A 17,685-nucleotide genomic window follows, 5' to 3' on the forward strand; every position below is an offset into this window, starting at 1 on the left:
TATTGTGATGTTCTGAACTATTTTAAGGTGTAGTCATGTAGGTTCTTATTAATATTAACATAGAACCTGTTGCCTCCATTTTCATGGTAGCTTTTCCCTGAGAAATCTGAGAAAAAGTCAGTCTCTGAAACGTCGGTAACTCATTACACATCACATGGATGATCGCTTGAGACGACTTGCTTTAAACAAATAGAATATCTTTAACTTTTGAAATTTAGAGCGACCGATAAATATACATGTAACATACACTGGAAATTTTCCGTATATACGCATGTTTAAATTCCAAACCTGACTACCGGATTTCCACAGAACCTTTACCCTGGAAATTTACAGAAAAAAATCCGTTTACACATTACTGAACTTACCGTAGTATGCGCTTTTTAAAAAAGCTCAAAGCGAATTTGTTGTCTGAAAAAATATATTATCCTTGAATGAACTTGGTATATAACCTGAAAAACGAACATAGCTAATGTTTATAAATGTAATGCAGAACATTTAGCAATGGAATTAATGCTTGATGAAACATAAGAAAAAGATAAGATAGTGTAATTGCGTCATATTGTGAATATTCTAACAATTATTTATTTTAATCCGTCTTATCACAATATTTAAAATTTCTTATAATTAAGATAATAAAATATAATTGATGTTACATATCGATTGATCGATTTACATTTTGGAACATCTTTTACACAACATGTTTCAGTTTTTATAAAACCATCATCAGGTGTAAAATATGTACATCTGATAAAATTTAAGAAAAGACATCACCTCGCCCAAAATTGAAAAACAAATGGCATGAAACATCCCCAAATGGAATCATATTTGAGTTTTAAGTTCGTAAATATTTTACACCTGATGATGGTTTTATAAAAACTGAAACATGTTGTGTAAAAGATGTTCCAAAATGTAAATCGATCAATCGATATGGAACATCAATGATATTTTATTATCTTAATTATAAGAAATTTTAAATATTGTGATAAGACGGATTAAAATAAATAATTATAAGAAAAAGAATTGATAACTCTCTCTCGCTCTGTATGCTCTTTATGCAGCAAATATAGTGTCGTTAATTAGTCAAAAAATAAATAATCAGTCCTGAAATAACGCTTATTTTGTGTCACTGTTTTAACAACATAAGCTACACAACACGAATGATAGGTTAGGTTAAGTTAGGTTAGGTTAGGTTAGTTTAGGTTAATATAGGTTAGGTTAGTTTAGGTTAGGTTAAGTTAGGTTAGGTTAGGTTAGTTTAGGTTAGGTTAGGTTGGGTTAGGTTAGTTTAGGTTAGGTTAGGTTAGTTTAGGTTGGGTTAGGTTAGTTTAGGTTAGGTTAGGTTAGGTTAGTTTAGGTTGGGTTAGGTTAGTTTAGGTTAGGTTAGGTTAGGTTAGTAACGGTTAGGTTAGGTTAGGTTAGGTTAGGTTAGGTTAGGTTAGGTTAGGTTAGGTTAGGTTAGGTTAGGTTAGGTTGGGTTAGGTTAAGTTAGGTTAGGTTAGGTTAGTTTAGGTTAATATAGGTTAGGTTAGTTTAGGTTAGGTTAAGTTAGGTTAGGTTAGGTTAGTTTAGGTTAGGTTAGGTTGGGTTAGGTTAGTTTAGGTTAGGTTAGGTTAGTTTAGGTTGGGTTAGGTTAGGTTAGGTTAGGGATGACGTAAGAAGAAGAAAGATATGGTCGTAGGCTAATTTACGTGGCATCCCACATCTTACTTGGTGTGACCGAACAAAACCACGCCGAACACAAGGTCTTCAGGATGACTGCAGAATCTAAATCTCACTAATGGAAATCAGGAGTGTTAAGTACTGCACTGCGACGTTTTCCTGCTTCTCTGTTAATCGGGTGGTTACTTACTTATTTATCTCAGAGCCCTGTTTCGACTGCAGAAGTTGGCTCGAATTAGGAATGGAAAATGATGATAAACGATTGGTAGACGAGGACTAGAAAGTGTTGATCGCGGCCTTTTTGAAAGAGTAACAACCCATGTTACTTGATCAGCCACTGTGTTGAGATGTTATATTAACTGTAATTTTGTTTAGTAACACACCGCTTACTCTGAGTGTGTGTTCAACTAATTGCAACGGTACCCAGATCTGTCTCTCTCTCTCGCCACTCTATTGATCACAGGCCGAGAGCTGCAGAGAACGGCTACAGACATGCACACACAATTTATGAGACTCGCTAAGATTGCCTGCTATATGAACACTATTGTGTGAGCCATATTCTGCTTTGTGCCGAGATAAATAGCGAATAGAAGACGTAATGCACTAGTTACTTTGATGTTAATTTATTAGGTGCGAATATAAATACAGTTTTATAAGAATACTAGGGAATAAATAACAGATGAAACGTGGTTTGTGGTCTTCTGGGCCAAGAAGTCATGCAGACTTATAAATAGTTACCAACATTTCATAAGAACATGTCACCTCCATCGTCACTCGTGAAAACACAAAATCTAATGCAAATGGAAAGGAGTGGCTTATATGAGCGAAGTGCGAATATTTTCCTATTTTTTTCTTTATTATTGCGCATGTGCAAGTTATTTTGGTGTTCATTCACTAAATCCATGAACCAGAGTGTTTGTTAAAAATCTGACAATCACTCACAAAATTTGATTAACACGAAACACGAAGGTTCATTAAATTGTTCAAAACAGACTAACACTGGTTCTTATCCTGATCCATCTGAAACCGACCGACATCGACCATGCTCTGTAATCTAATTGGAAAACAAATGTTGGCGTGCGTCTCCCAATTTTAAATTCTGTTTCAAAAAATTCAGTATTTCTGATGATGAAATATGTGTACGGCCAGACTGAAAGTCACGACATCGGCATTATGCTTTCATTTTATGCGTCTGCCTCATAACACATTCTCCAAAGAATTTTTGTAGAGAACTTTGCGCCTGACGTATGTAAAAATAATCTCGGTATTTCTCTGCACTGATGTCGAAACATACAGAATATCTACTATAAAAATTCGTGATGTGTCGTCTATCAAAAAATGACGTCATCAAACAATGTTACGTTATATTTGTTTACTCGGCATTGTTGTACCAACACAACAATGCCGAGTAAACAAATGACTTGAGTAAGACACTTAAGTAACCCCCCCCCCCCCCGAAGGGGGGGTTGCCTTAGTTTCTTACTCAAGATTTTAAAACGTAACCAACCCCCCCGAAGGGGGGTTGGTCAAGTGTTTTAACCCTCCATTCGGGGGGGTTGGTTTAGTTTCTTACTCAAGATTTTAAAACGCAACCAAGTTCAAGTGTTTTAACCAACCCATTCGGGGGGGTTGGTTGTGTTTTAAAAACTTGACCAACCCCCCGAGGAGCTCCGAAAGGAGCACTCTGCTCTAGTCATAAAGAAAAAAAAAAGGTACTGTTAAATGCGAACATTCATTGTTGTTCTTCACTAACATTAATAAATCTTGCGTAGTAAAATAAGCAAGGGTGGGAAGTTTATTTAAGGTTGGTGAGTGGTGCTCTCTAGCGAGACATTATGTAAGCAAGTTGTGAATAACATGGCGTACACTAAACAGCAGGGCGTGTTTTGTTTGAAAATGTTCTATCAAACCCACAATATCTTTATGGTGGAGCCTGAGTTTCAAGTAATATTTGAAATATGTTAATGATCAAGAATAATTATTGTAGCATTTAAAAAAGCATTTATTTCTATCACATTCAAACAGTTAAGTAATTATACAAAATATATTTAAAATTTTAATTATTTTTATTTTTCGCTTTTATATTGATATAATTTTAAATAACAAACATTGGGAAATGTTCAAATAAATATGTTAATAATTCCGATACGTCGCTGACAAAAGAAACTTTACAGGGGCGATGACAGCGCCATCAAAGCGCTGACGTCAAGTATTCAAAAACATATGAAAAACAGTTATAGAACTTTAACTGAAAATAACATTTCGTACTCAAGAAATAAATAATTTATTTGCGTTTCGTAGGAAGTTTTCTACCTCCTCGTAAAACTATGCCACAGAAGGCTGAGAAGACAATGAGAAGACAGTCTTTTTGGTGACGGTCCAGACATCAATGCAGACAGAGGAAGCTGAGTGAAGGAGGATTACCTACTTACCTCGTAAGCCGGGGATCTTTTAGTAAAGGAAGACCAAAGAAAAGCTCGGACGAGAATTTTGAGGGCGGCCGAGTATTTCGTAGCAACGAAAGGACAAATAATGAACACGTACCAATAACAAGATTGATTTACATATATCGTATACCGGTCTTGAATATCATGTGTTTACCGAATTCTCACGCAACGCGTAGAAACGCAGTAAAGTTCTTTGGTACGTAGATTGAATCATGGGTTATTTAATGACGATGTTCAGACAGTTTATGTCTTGTAGGATTTGAGGTTTTCACAGCGGCGAATCCAAAGATGTCTCTCTCCTGGACTGTAGCACCGTGTAGTCTGGTAGAAGTTTACAAACCTATCAGAGGTCCTTGCTGCCTCAATCATCAGGGCGATTCTTTAAAAAAACTGGAGGAAGTGGTCGTGGGTTATTTTAAAGCGATATGGGACGTTGAATCTAACCGGAGATGTAAATGAGACGCTAACATCTACGATCTGAGGTTGCGTGCAAAAGCATTTTTGTGTTGAGGGTTGCGGGCTGCGGATTTCAAACCACTCACCTGTATGTTACCTATGGTACAAACATTACGTCACAACCAACACCAACATCAACAGAGTGACGTCATAACCGCTGTCAACAGTTACCACCTCGGCGTTATAAAGCCCCCAGGGATGTGCGAACTTGCTAATCCGTCAGCATCATTGGGTGTATATTTTAAATGTATTGTTCATTAGAGAGGCGAACATTTATGTCGGTTAGTAATTAGGTTAGTGGTTTCAATGAAAACGCGCCACTTCTCTAAACGTATCCTTCGTCTTGTTCCAGCTGACGTCTGACGTGGTAATCAACAGATGCAGGGCTAACAAGTGGGCTGGTAAGTACAAATATTAGCTTCGCATTGTACGTATTTTATTGTTGCCTGATCCTGATAGAGGGACGGCCTCCGGGTATGGAGGTTAGTTGCTAATATATTGAATAAGCTGTAGTGGACAGCGGTCGAGGTGTGGTCCTCCAGCTTGGGGGGTTGGGCGTAAGGCCAACAACCTTTCATCGTAAAAAAAACATTGTTAGGAACAAATTAACAAAGCCTCGGTCCAGGACGGACTCTTTGGATGATCATGGCAATTAGAACTTGAAATATTAGGAGTCTAATGCTGGGACACTGAAATCAGTGAGTAAGGAATTAATGTCAGGCAGGATCTATGGGAGATAGGAGTTGAAGGAGACAGGGTCCGGTGGAGGGCTTTGGTTAATTCGGTGATGAACCTTCGGGTTCGGTAAGCCATCTGGTTTGTTTGGTCCACTATTTGGGAAGCCTGAGGGAAAGAGACCGCTGGGGAGACCTAGACGTAGATGGGAGGATAATGTCAGGCGGGATCTATGGGAGATAGGAGTTGAAGGACACTGGATTTTGTTGGCTCATGACAGAGTCCGGTGGAGGGCTTTGGTTAATTCGGTGATGAACCTTCGAGTTCCGTAAGCCATCTGGTTTGTTTGGTCCACTATTTGGGAAGCCTGAGGGAAAGAGACCGCTGGGGAGACCTAGACGTAGATGGGAGGATAATGTCAGGCGGGATCTATGGGAGATAGGAGTTGAAGGACACTGGATTTTGTTGGCTCATGACAGAGTCCGGTGGAGGGCTTTGGTTAATTCGGTGATGAACCTTCGGGTTCGGTAAGCCATCTAGTTAGTTAGTGAGATTATTAGCACATTATATGTTGAATTATAAAGTATGAAGGCACAGAAAACGAATTCAAGTAATAAGAAGACATATTATTGTCTAGTGTTCATGTACTCGTATGTATATGTTTACATGTGCATTTCTAGGCCACGTTCCGGAAGTTGGTTGTACTTCCAAAAACAGGTTCTAGGTGTAGGTAAAAAGTGTACTTTCTTTACCCCTCTGATTGTTTGGTCCAAGTCTGAGAACAACCCAACAGAGTTAATGGGTCCCATGTTTCGGCTTGACCCAACCGTAGACAATGTTTAACAAGCGAGGGTTTCTGTGGTCCAAGTTTGAGTCGACTTGAACAAAGAAGATTTTTATCGTCAGGTGTCACTGACTGAACCAGTTCTGAAATGCTCTTATCCGTAAATACTAGGACGAAGGATAAGTCCTTGATCCATTTCGTTGCAAAACCTGAAAAGATAGCACTCGAACGCGTGGGTGTATGTGAGAAAATGACAATATTCAAATGAACCTCAAGGAAGTAGTCTATTCGAGGTCTACACGAGACGGAGAATTTATTAAATGGCTGAACAACTATCAGCTTTCCAAAAATAACTCTGTGCGTGAGTTAATTAACTCCTGATCTCACAAGCTGCCTCTTCTTAAGGGGATTTCAAATGAAATTAATGCGTTTCAATTTACCACGCGCAGAGATCATTATGTACAAAATTTCATAATAATTAATACGCACGGGAGAACACAGTTACTAAATATCATATGATCTGTGTCCAATTCTCAAATTATCATCGCGATCAAGACCATGGTGTCTATTACCCAGAACAAATTAACAAGGCTGCTTTAGAATATAATAATTTTTACATCTACTAATTCCTCGCCACGCAGAGCTGTGATTGGTTAAAATTACTAAATTCGCCTGAGACTATAAACCATAGTTTTCTGACGTGTTGAAAGCTTCTAAGTAATATAAATCCCCTATCCTTACGTCACATACAGCTTCTGATGCGTTGCTATACTTACCAGCTAGCTAGAGGGGCTTTCAGGAAATCCAGCCGTCGGTTGTTCATGACAGTGTGTGTATGAGCTGATATCCCAGCTATCCCTTTGAGCTCAGTGCAACCGCCGCCCTTAACACGTCACTGAAGCGATGCCCTCGGGCTAGCCAATGAGAGGGCCTCTGTGACCCAGTGTTGGCCAAACTAGAAACAGAGGGTCAAACAGTGAGGACATTTAGCGAGTTTTTATAACAAGAGTCTCTTCGTAGATTTCCCGTGTGAGAGGCGATGGCTTGGAACTTTGGGACACGCGCGGAGAATCCTTTTGGTATAGGGTTAACGAGGGTAATACTGACACGACGCTTAATGAGATAATGTTATAAAGAATTTTGTATTGTAGATTCTGTCATAGTTATGCGAGATATGGCCCCTTGGGAAGTAATTTGACAACGCGTGACCCTTAGGAGTGGCCAATGTTCCAAAAAAAGGTCGCAGTGTTAGGAAATAATTCTATTATTAAAAGGCTTCTGAAAATTCGGAATTTCGACGTACTACAATTGGTGAGGACTCAGAAGAACTGCTTTCGAATGCAGTTACGACGGGTAGGGTCTGAAGAGGGGCTGACGAGCACAAATTGATACTACAAAATGGTTCGAAGGTCCCCGTGAACTTGTGAGGACAAGTTTTGAAAGTCCGCGTGCTCCCACAGACGCGCGCGATCCCTAGGTGGTACGTGTGCCTTGATCGTGTCACGTGACTGTATGAAGTTACGAGAACAGCGTATCTTTTAACCATAAATTTACCGTGATAAATATGTTTGTGTTCTTCGAGGACCACGTTGAGTTTTTAATCACCTTGTAGATTTTACTTATTCGGAAAACTTTCGAGATGTTGATCTTTTTGTAAAATAAACACACAGCAGATATTCGCGTGCTAACTGGGTTCTCTATCGGTAAGTTACTCTATTAATTTTTATAATGCTGAAATACTTATTATAGGCTTCAGATACGATCGTAGCAGCTGTGTGGAGATTTTATCTTAATTATAAAATATAATGAGTACAAAATATCAGAATTTGGTAAACCTTTTACCTGTGTAAAAATTAATATTAGGCCTATCATTTTGTTCTCTTTAATAAATGTCCATAACATTTACTTACTACGTAGACTTGTGTCTTTGCAGCTGTTATCATAGTTTGTGTGGTAAATATGAACTGTTCAGATATTTCATGTATAGCCAGTTCTAGTTATTGGGGTCGCCACGTTGGTATTATTACTGACAAGAAACTACAAAGCATGAAGGTAGGTTTCGCTTTACTGAAATGGCTTTTATACCAGGTTTAATGAAAAGCCATCTAATAATTCAGAAGTTACGACATCCAAACGGATGTAATGAGAGATAGACTATATCTCATTTTAGACCGAGAAAGCACATCTACTAAAAGGTAATGCTATTTGTAATGTGCGTCCCTTGATGAAATCATAACGAATTCTATTCCAGAACTTACGAAGAACTGTAAACATAACGGAGCATCACTTCGCGTGTCATTTCAGTTTGTACGAAGTTCTCCCGAAGGGAAAATTACTCCCTTAAAAAGAATTGTATCTTTATTATGACTTCTGCGCTGCGCTGCGCCGCCATGACACTCGTTTGTCTAACAGCTTGAAATACAACATTCCCGTTATTCCCTTAACAGCAGTAAAGCAATTTCAGAACTTCCGTTTAGAGTTTCTGTAATATGTTTATATATTTTTAAGGAAAATACTAGGAAACATTCTCATTTCTTTGTACATTGTCGTACAACGTATCTGAGTTGATAATATTAAAATGTTGAAGGTGCGAAGTTCTTCTAAACAGGGTCGAATAGTGGATGTTTTAATCGTAATCAAAATTTCAGTTATTGAAAGGATTAAACTGCTCGTTTCTTAATTTGCATGTTAACTGCATATTTTACAGAGTAGGACGACATTCAGTAACGAATTGGGAAGGATACGGTGGCTGATTTCAAGGTTATATCCCACCTTCTCCCCGGATGAACTGAGGAGAATCACGTCATGAATGCGTAGTATAGGCCTAACTCAGGTCTGAACCCATCTTTTCATCCGAGACAAAATGTAAATTCCTCTGTATGGATGCTGAATCCAGATTCATGGATTCAGACACTATTAAGCCTAGTGCAGGTCGCTCGGGTTACATTGCGAAGTCGATGTGTGGCTCGCGGGCCATAGTTTTGACACTTATTACAAATCGTAATAGTAATTAATCTTAGGGGAGAATAAAAAATTTAGAACGTTTGTAAACAAAGGGGTGAAGTTGTACGCGTATCGGAATGAATAAGGGATGATGGAGAAAATTACTTTATTAAAACGTCATGCGTTGTAGACCACTGTATTCCCACATCTAATATATTTTTAGATAAATTATATGAATAAATACGAGGGAAAGTATACACACTGGGGAAATGAAAAATACAAGAAGATTTGTGGTTAGGCAAACCGAAGAAATGAATCCACTTTAAAAACTTCTGTGCAGATGAATGGATCGTGTGTAAGAATGGACTGCAAAGAACTGGTTCCGGACACTTTTGTTGTGGTGGGCCTTTGTGAACTGTCGGGTTCCATAGGAGTAGGCAGTTTCATGATTCGCTGAGCTATGGTAATAAATATAAATTGCATTAAAGAACATATTAAGAGCTGATTTAAGTCGGGTAATACTTGTTACCGTGCAGTTCAGAACAATTTCTCTTCATGCCTGTTCTCTAGAAAGTATCGTTACACAGAACTATAATTTTGCCTGTTTTCTTTGTGGGTCTGAAACTTAATATTTTACCATAAGGTAGTATATTTGCGTCATATTGTGAATTAGGTTAATATTTTAATATTTTCCGTCAAATCACAATTTTAATAAGATAATAAAATATAAAATATTTAAAATATCATTTCACGTTCCGCATCGAATGATCGATTTACAAATTGGAACGTCTCTTACGACATGTTTCGGTTATATTTAACCGTCCTCAGGTATAATTAGATTGGTAAATTTAAAACTCGAATTACAATCATTTACAATGTTATGTAGTTTATTAAAATGTTCTTATCATATTACTCTTATATATTAGAACGAAGGTATTGTTTTTATATGGCGTGGTTCATCTTATGTTCAATATTAGTCTGTAAAGCAATGATTTAAATAAATAAAACATTAATAAATATGGAGTAATATAGAAAACAAAATGATGGAAGTAAATAAATGTATAAGTAAAATAAAATTAAATTAATTTAATAAAACATACCGGTGATGAGTTGATAGAGACATGACGTGTCTGGCGGAAGACATCTAGAAGTATTACTGTGTCGGGTCGAGGTTTAATACTGAATTGCGGTTGCTCGTGGAGTGCGTAGGTGAAAGGAGGTTGTTATGGTTGGGGTCAAGGATCTGGAGGGCATTGAAGATGGAGTTATCGAGTTTTAAATTTACCAATTTAATTTATACCTGAGGACGGTTAAATATAACCGAAACATGTCGTAAGAGACGTTCCAATTTGTAAATCGATCATTCGATGCGGAACGTGAAATGATATTTTAAATATTTTATATTTTATTATCTTATTAAAATTGTGATTTGACGGAAAGTATTAAAATATTAAAATATTTTACCATAAGTAAAGAACACCGACTGAGGATGATTAGGAACTGAATTCTTAAGAGAATATTTCGACCAAAAGAAGATGAAGTAACAGGAGATGGGGAAAATTGCGTATTGAAAAGCTCCACAATTTGTAAAATATATCAAGTATTAGTAGGACGGTTAAATTATATATGACGTTTGGTAGGGATGGAAAAATATGTACAAAATGTTGATTGGGAAGCCTGAAGGACAGACGCCAATCGGAAGACGTAAACGTAGATGGAATAGCGAAATTGAAATGGATGTTATTGAAAGTGAGTGAGAGGTTGTGTTCGAGATTGATCTGGTTCGTGTTATGGACAGGTTGAAATCTTTTGTGAACAAGGCAATGAATCATCGGATTCCGTCAAAGCCAGAGAATTTCATGGCCAGTTGAGCGACTATCATCAACTCCTCAAGAGGGAGTCTGCTTCACGGAGCAATTAGGTGATCCACACACGGTGACACCACACTTGACATCCGACTTTGTTGATGGAATCCACTGCCCTCCAGTAACTCATTTTCGAAGTACTGTCTGTCTGAGCGGAGATTTGACTGGACCTCGCATCCGCGCTTGCGTGCTGTTGTAACATGTAGCGTACAAACACAATTCTCTGTTAATATTATAGCTTTCTAGTGTTTTAGTCTTTCTACAGCGTTTAGTATTGCATAGTTTATATAAAATATAATACATTATTCGGGTAACTGGTAACACACACGTAGTTAAATATCTTGCCTGTTGCTTCAACAGACGGAACATCTTTATTAATGAGCAAAGGATTCAGGACAGCATTCAGCGTGACGTCACCGCCGCAAAGTCAAGTCAATTCTCTGCTCAGACAGACAATACTATTTCACCGTGCCATCAGACGGCAACTGTGCAGATCCTGGGTGGCGTGATGATATCTCGAGATATCTTCCCCACTGAAATGACATGAACTACAAGAAAATGTTTATTATAATAACTGAAATATGCCTCTGGTTTAAGAGAATTATGAGCACAGTTCAAAATTAAAGATAATTTGAATACATGGCGTGTTTCTTACAGTTCGACTCCAAAATCTCTCCTACACTTGAACGGAAAAATCAAAGCTATGAAAGTACAGGTAAATACTGAAGTTTTTAAATTTATAATTAAACAGTTGAATTGAGTACAGTTAAGAGTGTGTCGTAGACGACATATGGGGAAAATATTGTCATAAAGATATTTTTAAAGTAATTTCGCTATGAATTATGTTTTAAAATTCACAGAAAAATCTGTTTGCATAATAGATTTTACACTAGAGCAGTTAGTATATGATGAATTGTTTCCTAGAAGCCGAAAAACGTCTTTGTTGTTTACTAAGAAGTAAGAATAGAATAAAAAGGAAACGTGAAGATTTCTGTCTTCTGGGTTATTGCGCTGTGTAGTCTGGTCGATGTTAACCAACGTTTCAGAGGTCATACTGCCTCCGTCATCAGAGTATGAAGATTTCTGTCTTCTGGGTTATTGCGCTGTGTAGTCTGGTCGATGTTAACCAACGTTTCAGAGGTCATACTGCCTCCGTCATCAGGGCGATCATCGCCCTGATGACGGAGGCAGTATGACCTCTGAAACGTTGGTTAACATCGACCAGACTACACAGCGCAATAACCCAGAAGACAGAAATCTTCATATTCACCGCTGTGAGAACCTCAAGTCTTACAAAAGGAAACGTGTTTCTGCGTTTGAAGGTAAATTTCATATATCTTCTTTGTACCGGTCTTCACTTGGCTATCGTGGGGATTAGATTAAGGTAATGGCTTTCCACTAAGCAGGTTAATGTTGCACGTTTTCGCCTTCTACATTTATTTGCGTTTCAAAACTTCTTGCTGACCGTGACTTAAAAACGTCCGCATTTTTTCTGTTACATACTTCTGGAAGCCCATTACTTTTTTGTTAGAAATGGAAATAAATGTAATGATAGCTGTCTTCTGGATTGTTGTGCCGTGTAGTCTGGTAGAAGTTTACCGACGTTTCAGAGGTATTTGCTGCCTCCATCATCAGGGCGATAGTTACTCACAAGACTCACTGCCGTGAAAACCTCAAATCCTACGAAATAAATTTAGTTTCGACGTAGACTTTCTCTATCCCGTTACAGCAAAATAATAAATTATGAATTTCAATAAAGAGTTATCTATTAGTTAAGAACTCACCAAGGGAAGAGGTATACAGCATGCATTATGAGTAGTACTTTGCCTATGACGTTAATTTATTAAATCAAAAAGAAGTTGATGGAGGTTGTGGGTCGGTTTCATCTTAAGGCCGATTATTTTATTTATTTATTTATTTAGTGTTCTGTCTGACGACAGGTCCATATGAACAGGATCCTTCCATCCTTTTCTCGGACTGGGACCTGTTCATATACGTTCTTGGCAGATGATCCAGAAGTGGTTTGCCATTGCCTTCTTCTGTGTGTGAATGGAGTAATTGTTGGGATGCCACGGAGGAAAACTCCGTGTTGCCTAGACCACGGCGTTGCCCAACACAAGTTATAAATTTGGGCACCGCCGGGAATCGAACCCGAGACCACCGTGGCTACAAGGCCGATTATATACGGGAAAAGGGTCTCAGTTTCAATCTGGATGGATTTGAAACATCGTTTTCCATGTAGTAGGCACTTATTTCACTAACTAAGCTTTTCTAGCTCATCCCACAGAAAACTGCAAATGAGAAGGAAGTACTTCGTATCGTCGTGTGATCAGAGCTGTCTCCTCTTAACACGCTTTGTGCGGTTTACCACAAGAGACAAACAAGCTGTGCGGTTATTCCAGTCCTCACGGAACCGGTCGTGTTGTTGATGACTGTTCTACTTACCTATCACGCCACTTCAAAGGGGTTGGCGCAGGTGGTTTGTAATGACTGTTGCACCTGGGCGCGGTCTCCAGCTCAACCGTACCTCAAAGCCATTGCCGTTGGAGTTCAGTAGCCCAACTAATGCTGCGGTTATGTGGTTAGCACTCCTGATTCACGTCCAGGGGGTCAGAGCTAACTAGACTCTGTCAGGAGAATGTCTACACAAACTTAGAAGGGTAGCAGTTTTCCTCATCGCATCAAGAACGTTGTGGGTTATGCCTTAAAATAAGACACGGCCATTCTGGGTTTTACCACGTTGAAAGAGACACCTTCTTCCCCTTTCCCTTGCTCTAAAAATTGTCAGGGTCGTCTCTTTACAATTTGTCCTCCACTTGAAGAAGCTGGAAAAGTTATTAAAAAACTCAGTATTTAATAAATGAATCTTCAGGGATTACTGTTAATATAAGTTCTGTAAATATACGCGTGCCGGGGCGTAACGCTGACCACTCACCTCATCTAGGTCGAGAATGAGTAGGAGCTATACCGCCTCTCCCCCCAAGCGACCTATATGGCGTATAGTGGGACAGCTTTATTTTAAATATGCGCTTACTCGTAGAGATAGAATATGACAAGATACCGCTATGTTTACCGATAGTTAACGTTCGCTTTCCTTATTAAAGCAAGAAAAATGTGACAGTCGCTTAAGAACATACACTTTGGCAAAAAAAAAACAACATTTCGATCTAGGTCGTATGCTTTGATAACGCGATCATGACTCCTGAGTTATAAAAGTTAATTTCCCTAAACCTAAGCGTACTGGGTCTCACTCTCCGTGTCCAGTTCGTGAGGAAATTTTTTGGAACTATTTTCCGTCTGTCACCAAACATTAATTGAGCCTGGAGTCAGAGACAGATGGATTTCTCTTTTATTTTACTTGGATGATAGGCGTAATGTGAATCTTGATCGATAACGTGGACTTTTCTATGACACAAAAAATTTACAGTCTATTGAACTTTTGTTACACGTCTGAAAGCTTCTATATCTTAATACAAAAATATTAACAAGAGAAAATGAAAGTAAGTAACTTTGCTGTTAAATCTACGCGGGTCATAGCAGTTCGTTCACGGTTTTACTGATTTCCATCTGACTATTTTAATAGGCAGTTTGCCTTGTTGATTAAGAATGGAAATTTTATTGTCTTCATTAACAAAATTCACTGACACTGTTTTCGTAAGACGCTTCCGGCATATCTGAGAAAGATTTGATACTCCAAGCTTACCTGTTGTAAGTAATACCCAAAATGTTATTGAAGAGGACTTAATCATCGAAAATCACAGGGACACAGCGAGCTAAGAACTTTTACGTGTGAATAGTCTGAGAACAAGAATGGCGCGGATATCTGAGAACCTACAAGTGTGGGCTGAAACCTAATGTATCCTCTTTAATAAAACATAAATGGATCAGAATTTTTCAATGAAACTAAAACATGTACAAAGTTTAGAGTTCATTCTTCAAAATGTCACATAGTCACCTTCTACTTCAACACATTTACAGCAACGATAAACTGATTTTTCAGATCCGCTCTTGTGAGAGGCTGAGTTTTGAACACGAAAACATCTTCTCACAGCAGTCTTCACTTCTTATTCCGACCCAAAATGCTGGCCCGTGCATGTTCTTGAACAAATGGAAGAGATTAAAGTCAGTCGTTGCCAAATATGGGTAGTACGAGGATGTGGGAATAGGGCAAAAGCCACGCGTTCAATCGCCTCTCTTGTCAGAGCACTGACGCGAGGTCTATCGTTGGCATGTTGAAGTATTTCGTGGTTTTCGTTCCGAACTCTCACGAATCCTTTCATCAACTTATTTAAGGATTCAGTACAACGTACAGAATTAGTGGTTGACCCACGTTTTATAAAATCCGAAGAATTTTGCCATTAACATCCAAAAACGCAAGTTATCATCTCGTGAGCTCGAACACGAAATCGATCGATCATTCGGGTTTCTACCTCATGCCATGAAAGAACACTCTTACAAAAGAACTGGACACTTTAGCGTTTAGGGCACCATTCGCGTATAGCTTAAACTCCAACCGGAAGGAATAAAATTGTCCTGTTTACCTAGACTTACCCTATCAAATATACAAGAACCTTCCGTGAACATTTGTCACCCTATAAAATTATTAAGGATTGTCTCTGAGGTGCTGTGCATCCCTGGTTATATATAATGCGTATGTTAAAGGTACAAGGCTTGGGTTAGTTTTGCCCCTTGTGTGTAAGGAAGAAGATTGGTTGTGAAGGGTAGTACGGCTTTAGGGGCAGGGCGTAGTGGAGGGGTTGAAATTCTGTAAGCCTAGTTTTGAAATTCTATCACGTCTGCCTCCTGTCGGTATACAGAGCTGCTGCATACTAAAAGGAGGTCTAGAAGCTTCGGCCTTTAGATGGGGTTTAATGGCAAATGTATAATGAGAGCAGTTGGCATTCCTTGACGTTCAGCGTCCACTGTAGGAGAGGCGGAGGGTAGCAGACAGTTTCCGACAGGGTAGACGAAAATCCCAGCTGGCAATTTGACTGCAAATCCTCGGATTAAGAGAGAAATGTTATTTCGTCACTCGTTTGAAGCTCGTGGCTGGCGGAACAACTGTGTTTATTGGGCGGGACTGTGAAGTCTCGTCGGTATACTTTAGCGGAAATGTTTTCAGATGCTTGTAACTAACTGGGACAAATACAAGACGCTTCAGTACAGAGGAAGGAATAACGAGGCAAAGAAGAGAAGATAAATTAAAGAATATAGATGACAGAATATATAATAAAATTCAGGTCAATACACAAAACTATATTTGGATGTTAAAATTTAAAATTTAAATGTTAAAATTTTAAATTCTAACATTTAAATTTAAAATTTAAAATTTAAAATTTTAACATTTAAATTTTAAATTTTAATATTTAAATTTTAAATTTTAACATCCAAATATAGTTTTGTGTATTGACCTGAATTTTATTATATATTTTAATCAAAAACACAAACATGACGCATGTAAACCATAAATAGATGACAGAATTAAAAATAAAATAAATATGATGTATGTATAGAAGCGAAACAAAGTAAATAATATAAAGGAGACTTAAATGGAAACAAATTTGAAAAAAAAGGAATATAATGTATTTAGACAAAGATAAATATACCCTGACAAGGGGAAAGGAACGGAAGAAACAAAGAAGTCGTGTGATGATTAGGCAAATGAAAGTACGAACAGGTGCAAAGCGAGAATGAGAAAATGAGAGAAGAGATAGGAAGAATTGTAGGTGAGAAGAAACTAACAATTATTTATTTTAATCCGTCTTATCACAATATTTAAAATTTCTTAAAATTAAGATAATAAAATATCATTGTTTTAAGTTCGTAAATAATTTACACCTGATGATGGTTTTATAAAAACTGAAACATGTTGTGTAAAAGATGTTCCAAAATGTAAATCGATCAATCGATATGGAACATCAATGATATTTTATTATCTTAATTATAAGAAATTTTAAATATTGTGATAAGACGGATTAAAATAAATAATTGATATAATATTCACAATATGACGCAATTACACTATCTCAGAAGAAACTAAGTGAATACGAAACGTAACTAGGAAAAAGATAAAATAGAGAAACAGATGAAAATGAAGATGGCTGTCTTCTGGCTTGTTGAGTCATGTGGTCTGGTAGAAGACGTCACCCTGATGATGGCTGTTGCCTCACTGGAGGATGCAACAACTCCAAAGGCAGTCGCCGTGTTTGCCGTTTCAATTCATCATCGCAGTAGTAGTTTCCACAGATTGCTAGTGATTTGCCGGGCTGTGGCTACCTTTGACCGTCTCGCCTAGACAAGCGCAAAGCTCAGATGTCTCTGTCTAACAAAACGGAATTGCGAGATAGCGACAGAGTTTCCTTCCTCACCACAAAACCATTTGCCTTGGTTGCAAGAGGACATTGCGGTCGAGTCTGTGGTTCCCGTGCAGTCGTAAGAATTCTCGTCATCGGAAACAGAGAGACGGAGAATACTGGCTCGTGATCGATAGGAAAATTACGTTGCGAGAGTTTCAGATATGATGACGAAATAGGAACAGCTAAGTGCATGCGACGAAACACGACAAAGGAATTTTGTACCGCAGTATAGACGATGCAAATACAAATGGACCTTAACACAGATAAGCTGCTTAGGCCTCTTACTCGCATCTCTGCGTTCTTATCATTTTCCTCACACTCCTCTCCATTCCTGCATTTGTTTTCTTTATTCTTCTGTCCTTATTTCTTTTGTAGGCGTTCTTTACCGTCTAGTACGAGCGAGGAACACCTTTTGTATCGTCCATTCCTCTCTGTCTATTGCGTATTTCTCGGGGATTCTCGAAATGCGGGTACTCAACCTGCATTATCCGATACACATT

The 17,685-nt window shown here is 38.2% G+C and overlaps 1 protein-coding gene and 1 long non-coding RNA gene across 5 annotated transcripts in view; one reads left to right on the top strand and one right to left on the bottom strand.

Annotated features, from left to right (window-relative positions):
* LOC110832582 (uncharacterized) overlaps window positions 1–17,685 on the top strand; it is a 309,094-nt gene that overhangs the window by 196,978 nt on the left and 94,431 nt on the right. For all 4 annotated transcript variants that reach the window (XR_015535045.1, XM_087348449.1, XM_087348451.1 and 1 more), the window contains one exon: window positions 4,915–4,963. Coding sequence is in view for 2 of the 4 variants with exons in the window: in XM_087348451.1 (XP_087204577.1) it covers window positions 4,915–4,963 (49 nt within the window). In the remaining 2 variants the exon portion in view is untranslated. The remainder of the gene's footprint in view (window positions 1–4,914; window positions 4,964–17,685) is intronic.
* Window positions 1–17,685, bottom strand: part of LOC147873850 (uncharacterized) — a 30,627-nt gene that overhangs the window by 11,134 nt on the left and 1,808 nt on the right. Inside the window, exon 2 of the long non-coding RNA XR_015535046.1 lies at window positions 6,798–6,976. This is a non-coding gene — a long non-coding RNA (uncharacterized LOC147873850). The remainder of the gene's footprint in view (window positions 1–6,797; window positions 6,977–17,685) is intronic.

This window comes from Zootermopsis nevadensis, unplaced genomic scaffold (assembly GCF_977971745.1).
Source record: "Zootermopsis nevadensis isolate Lab colony 2312 unplaced genomic scaffold, Znev_1.0 Znev_ptg000013l, whole genome shotgun sequence".
Taxonomy (NCBI): domain Eukaryota; kingdom Metazoa; phylum Arthropoda; class Insecta; order Blattodea; family Termopsidae; genus Zootermopsis; species Zootermopsis nevadensis.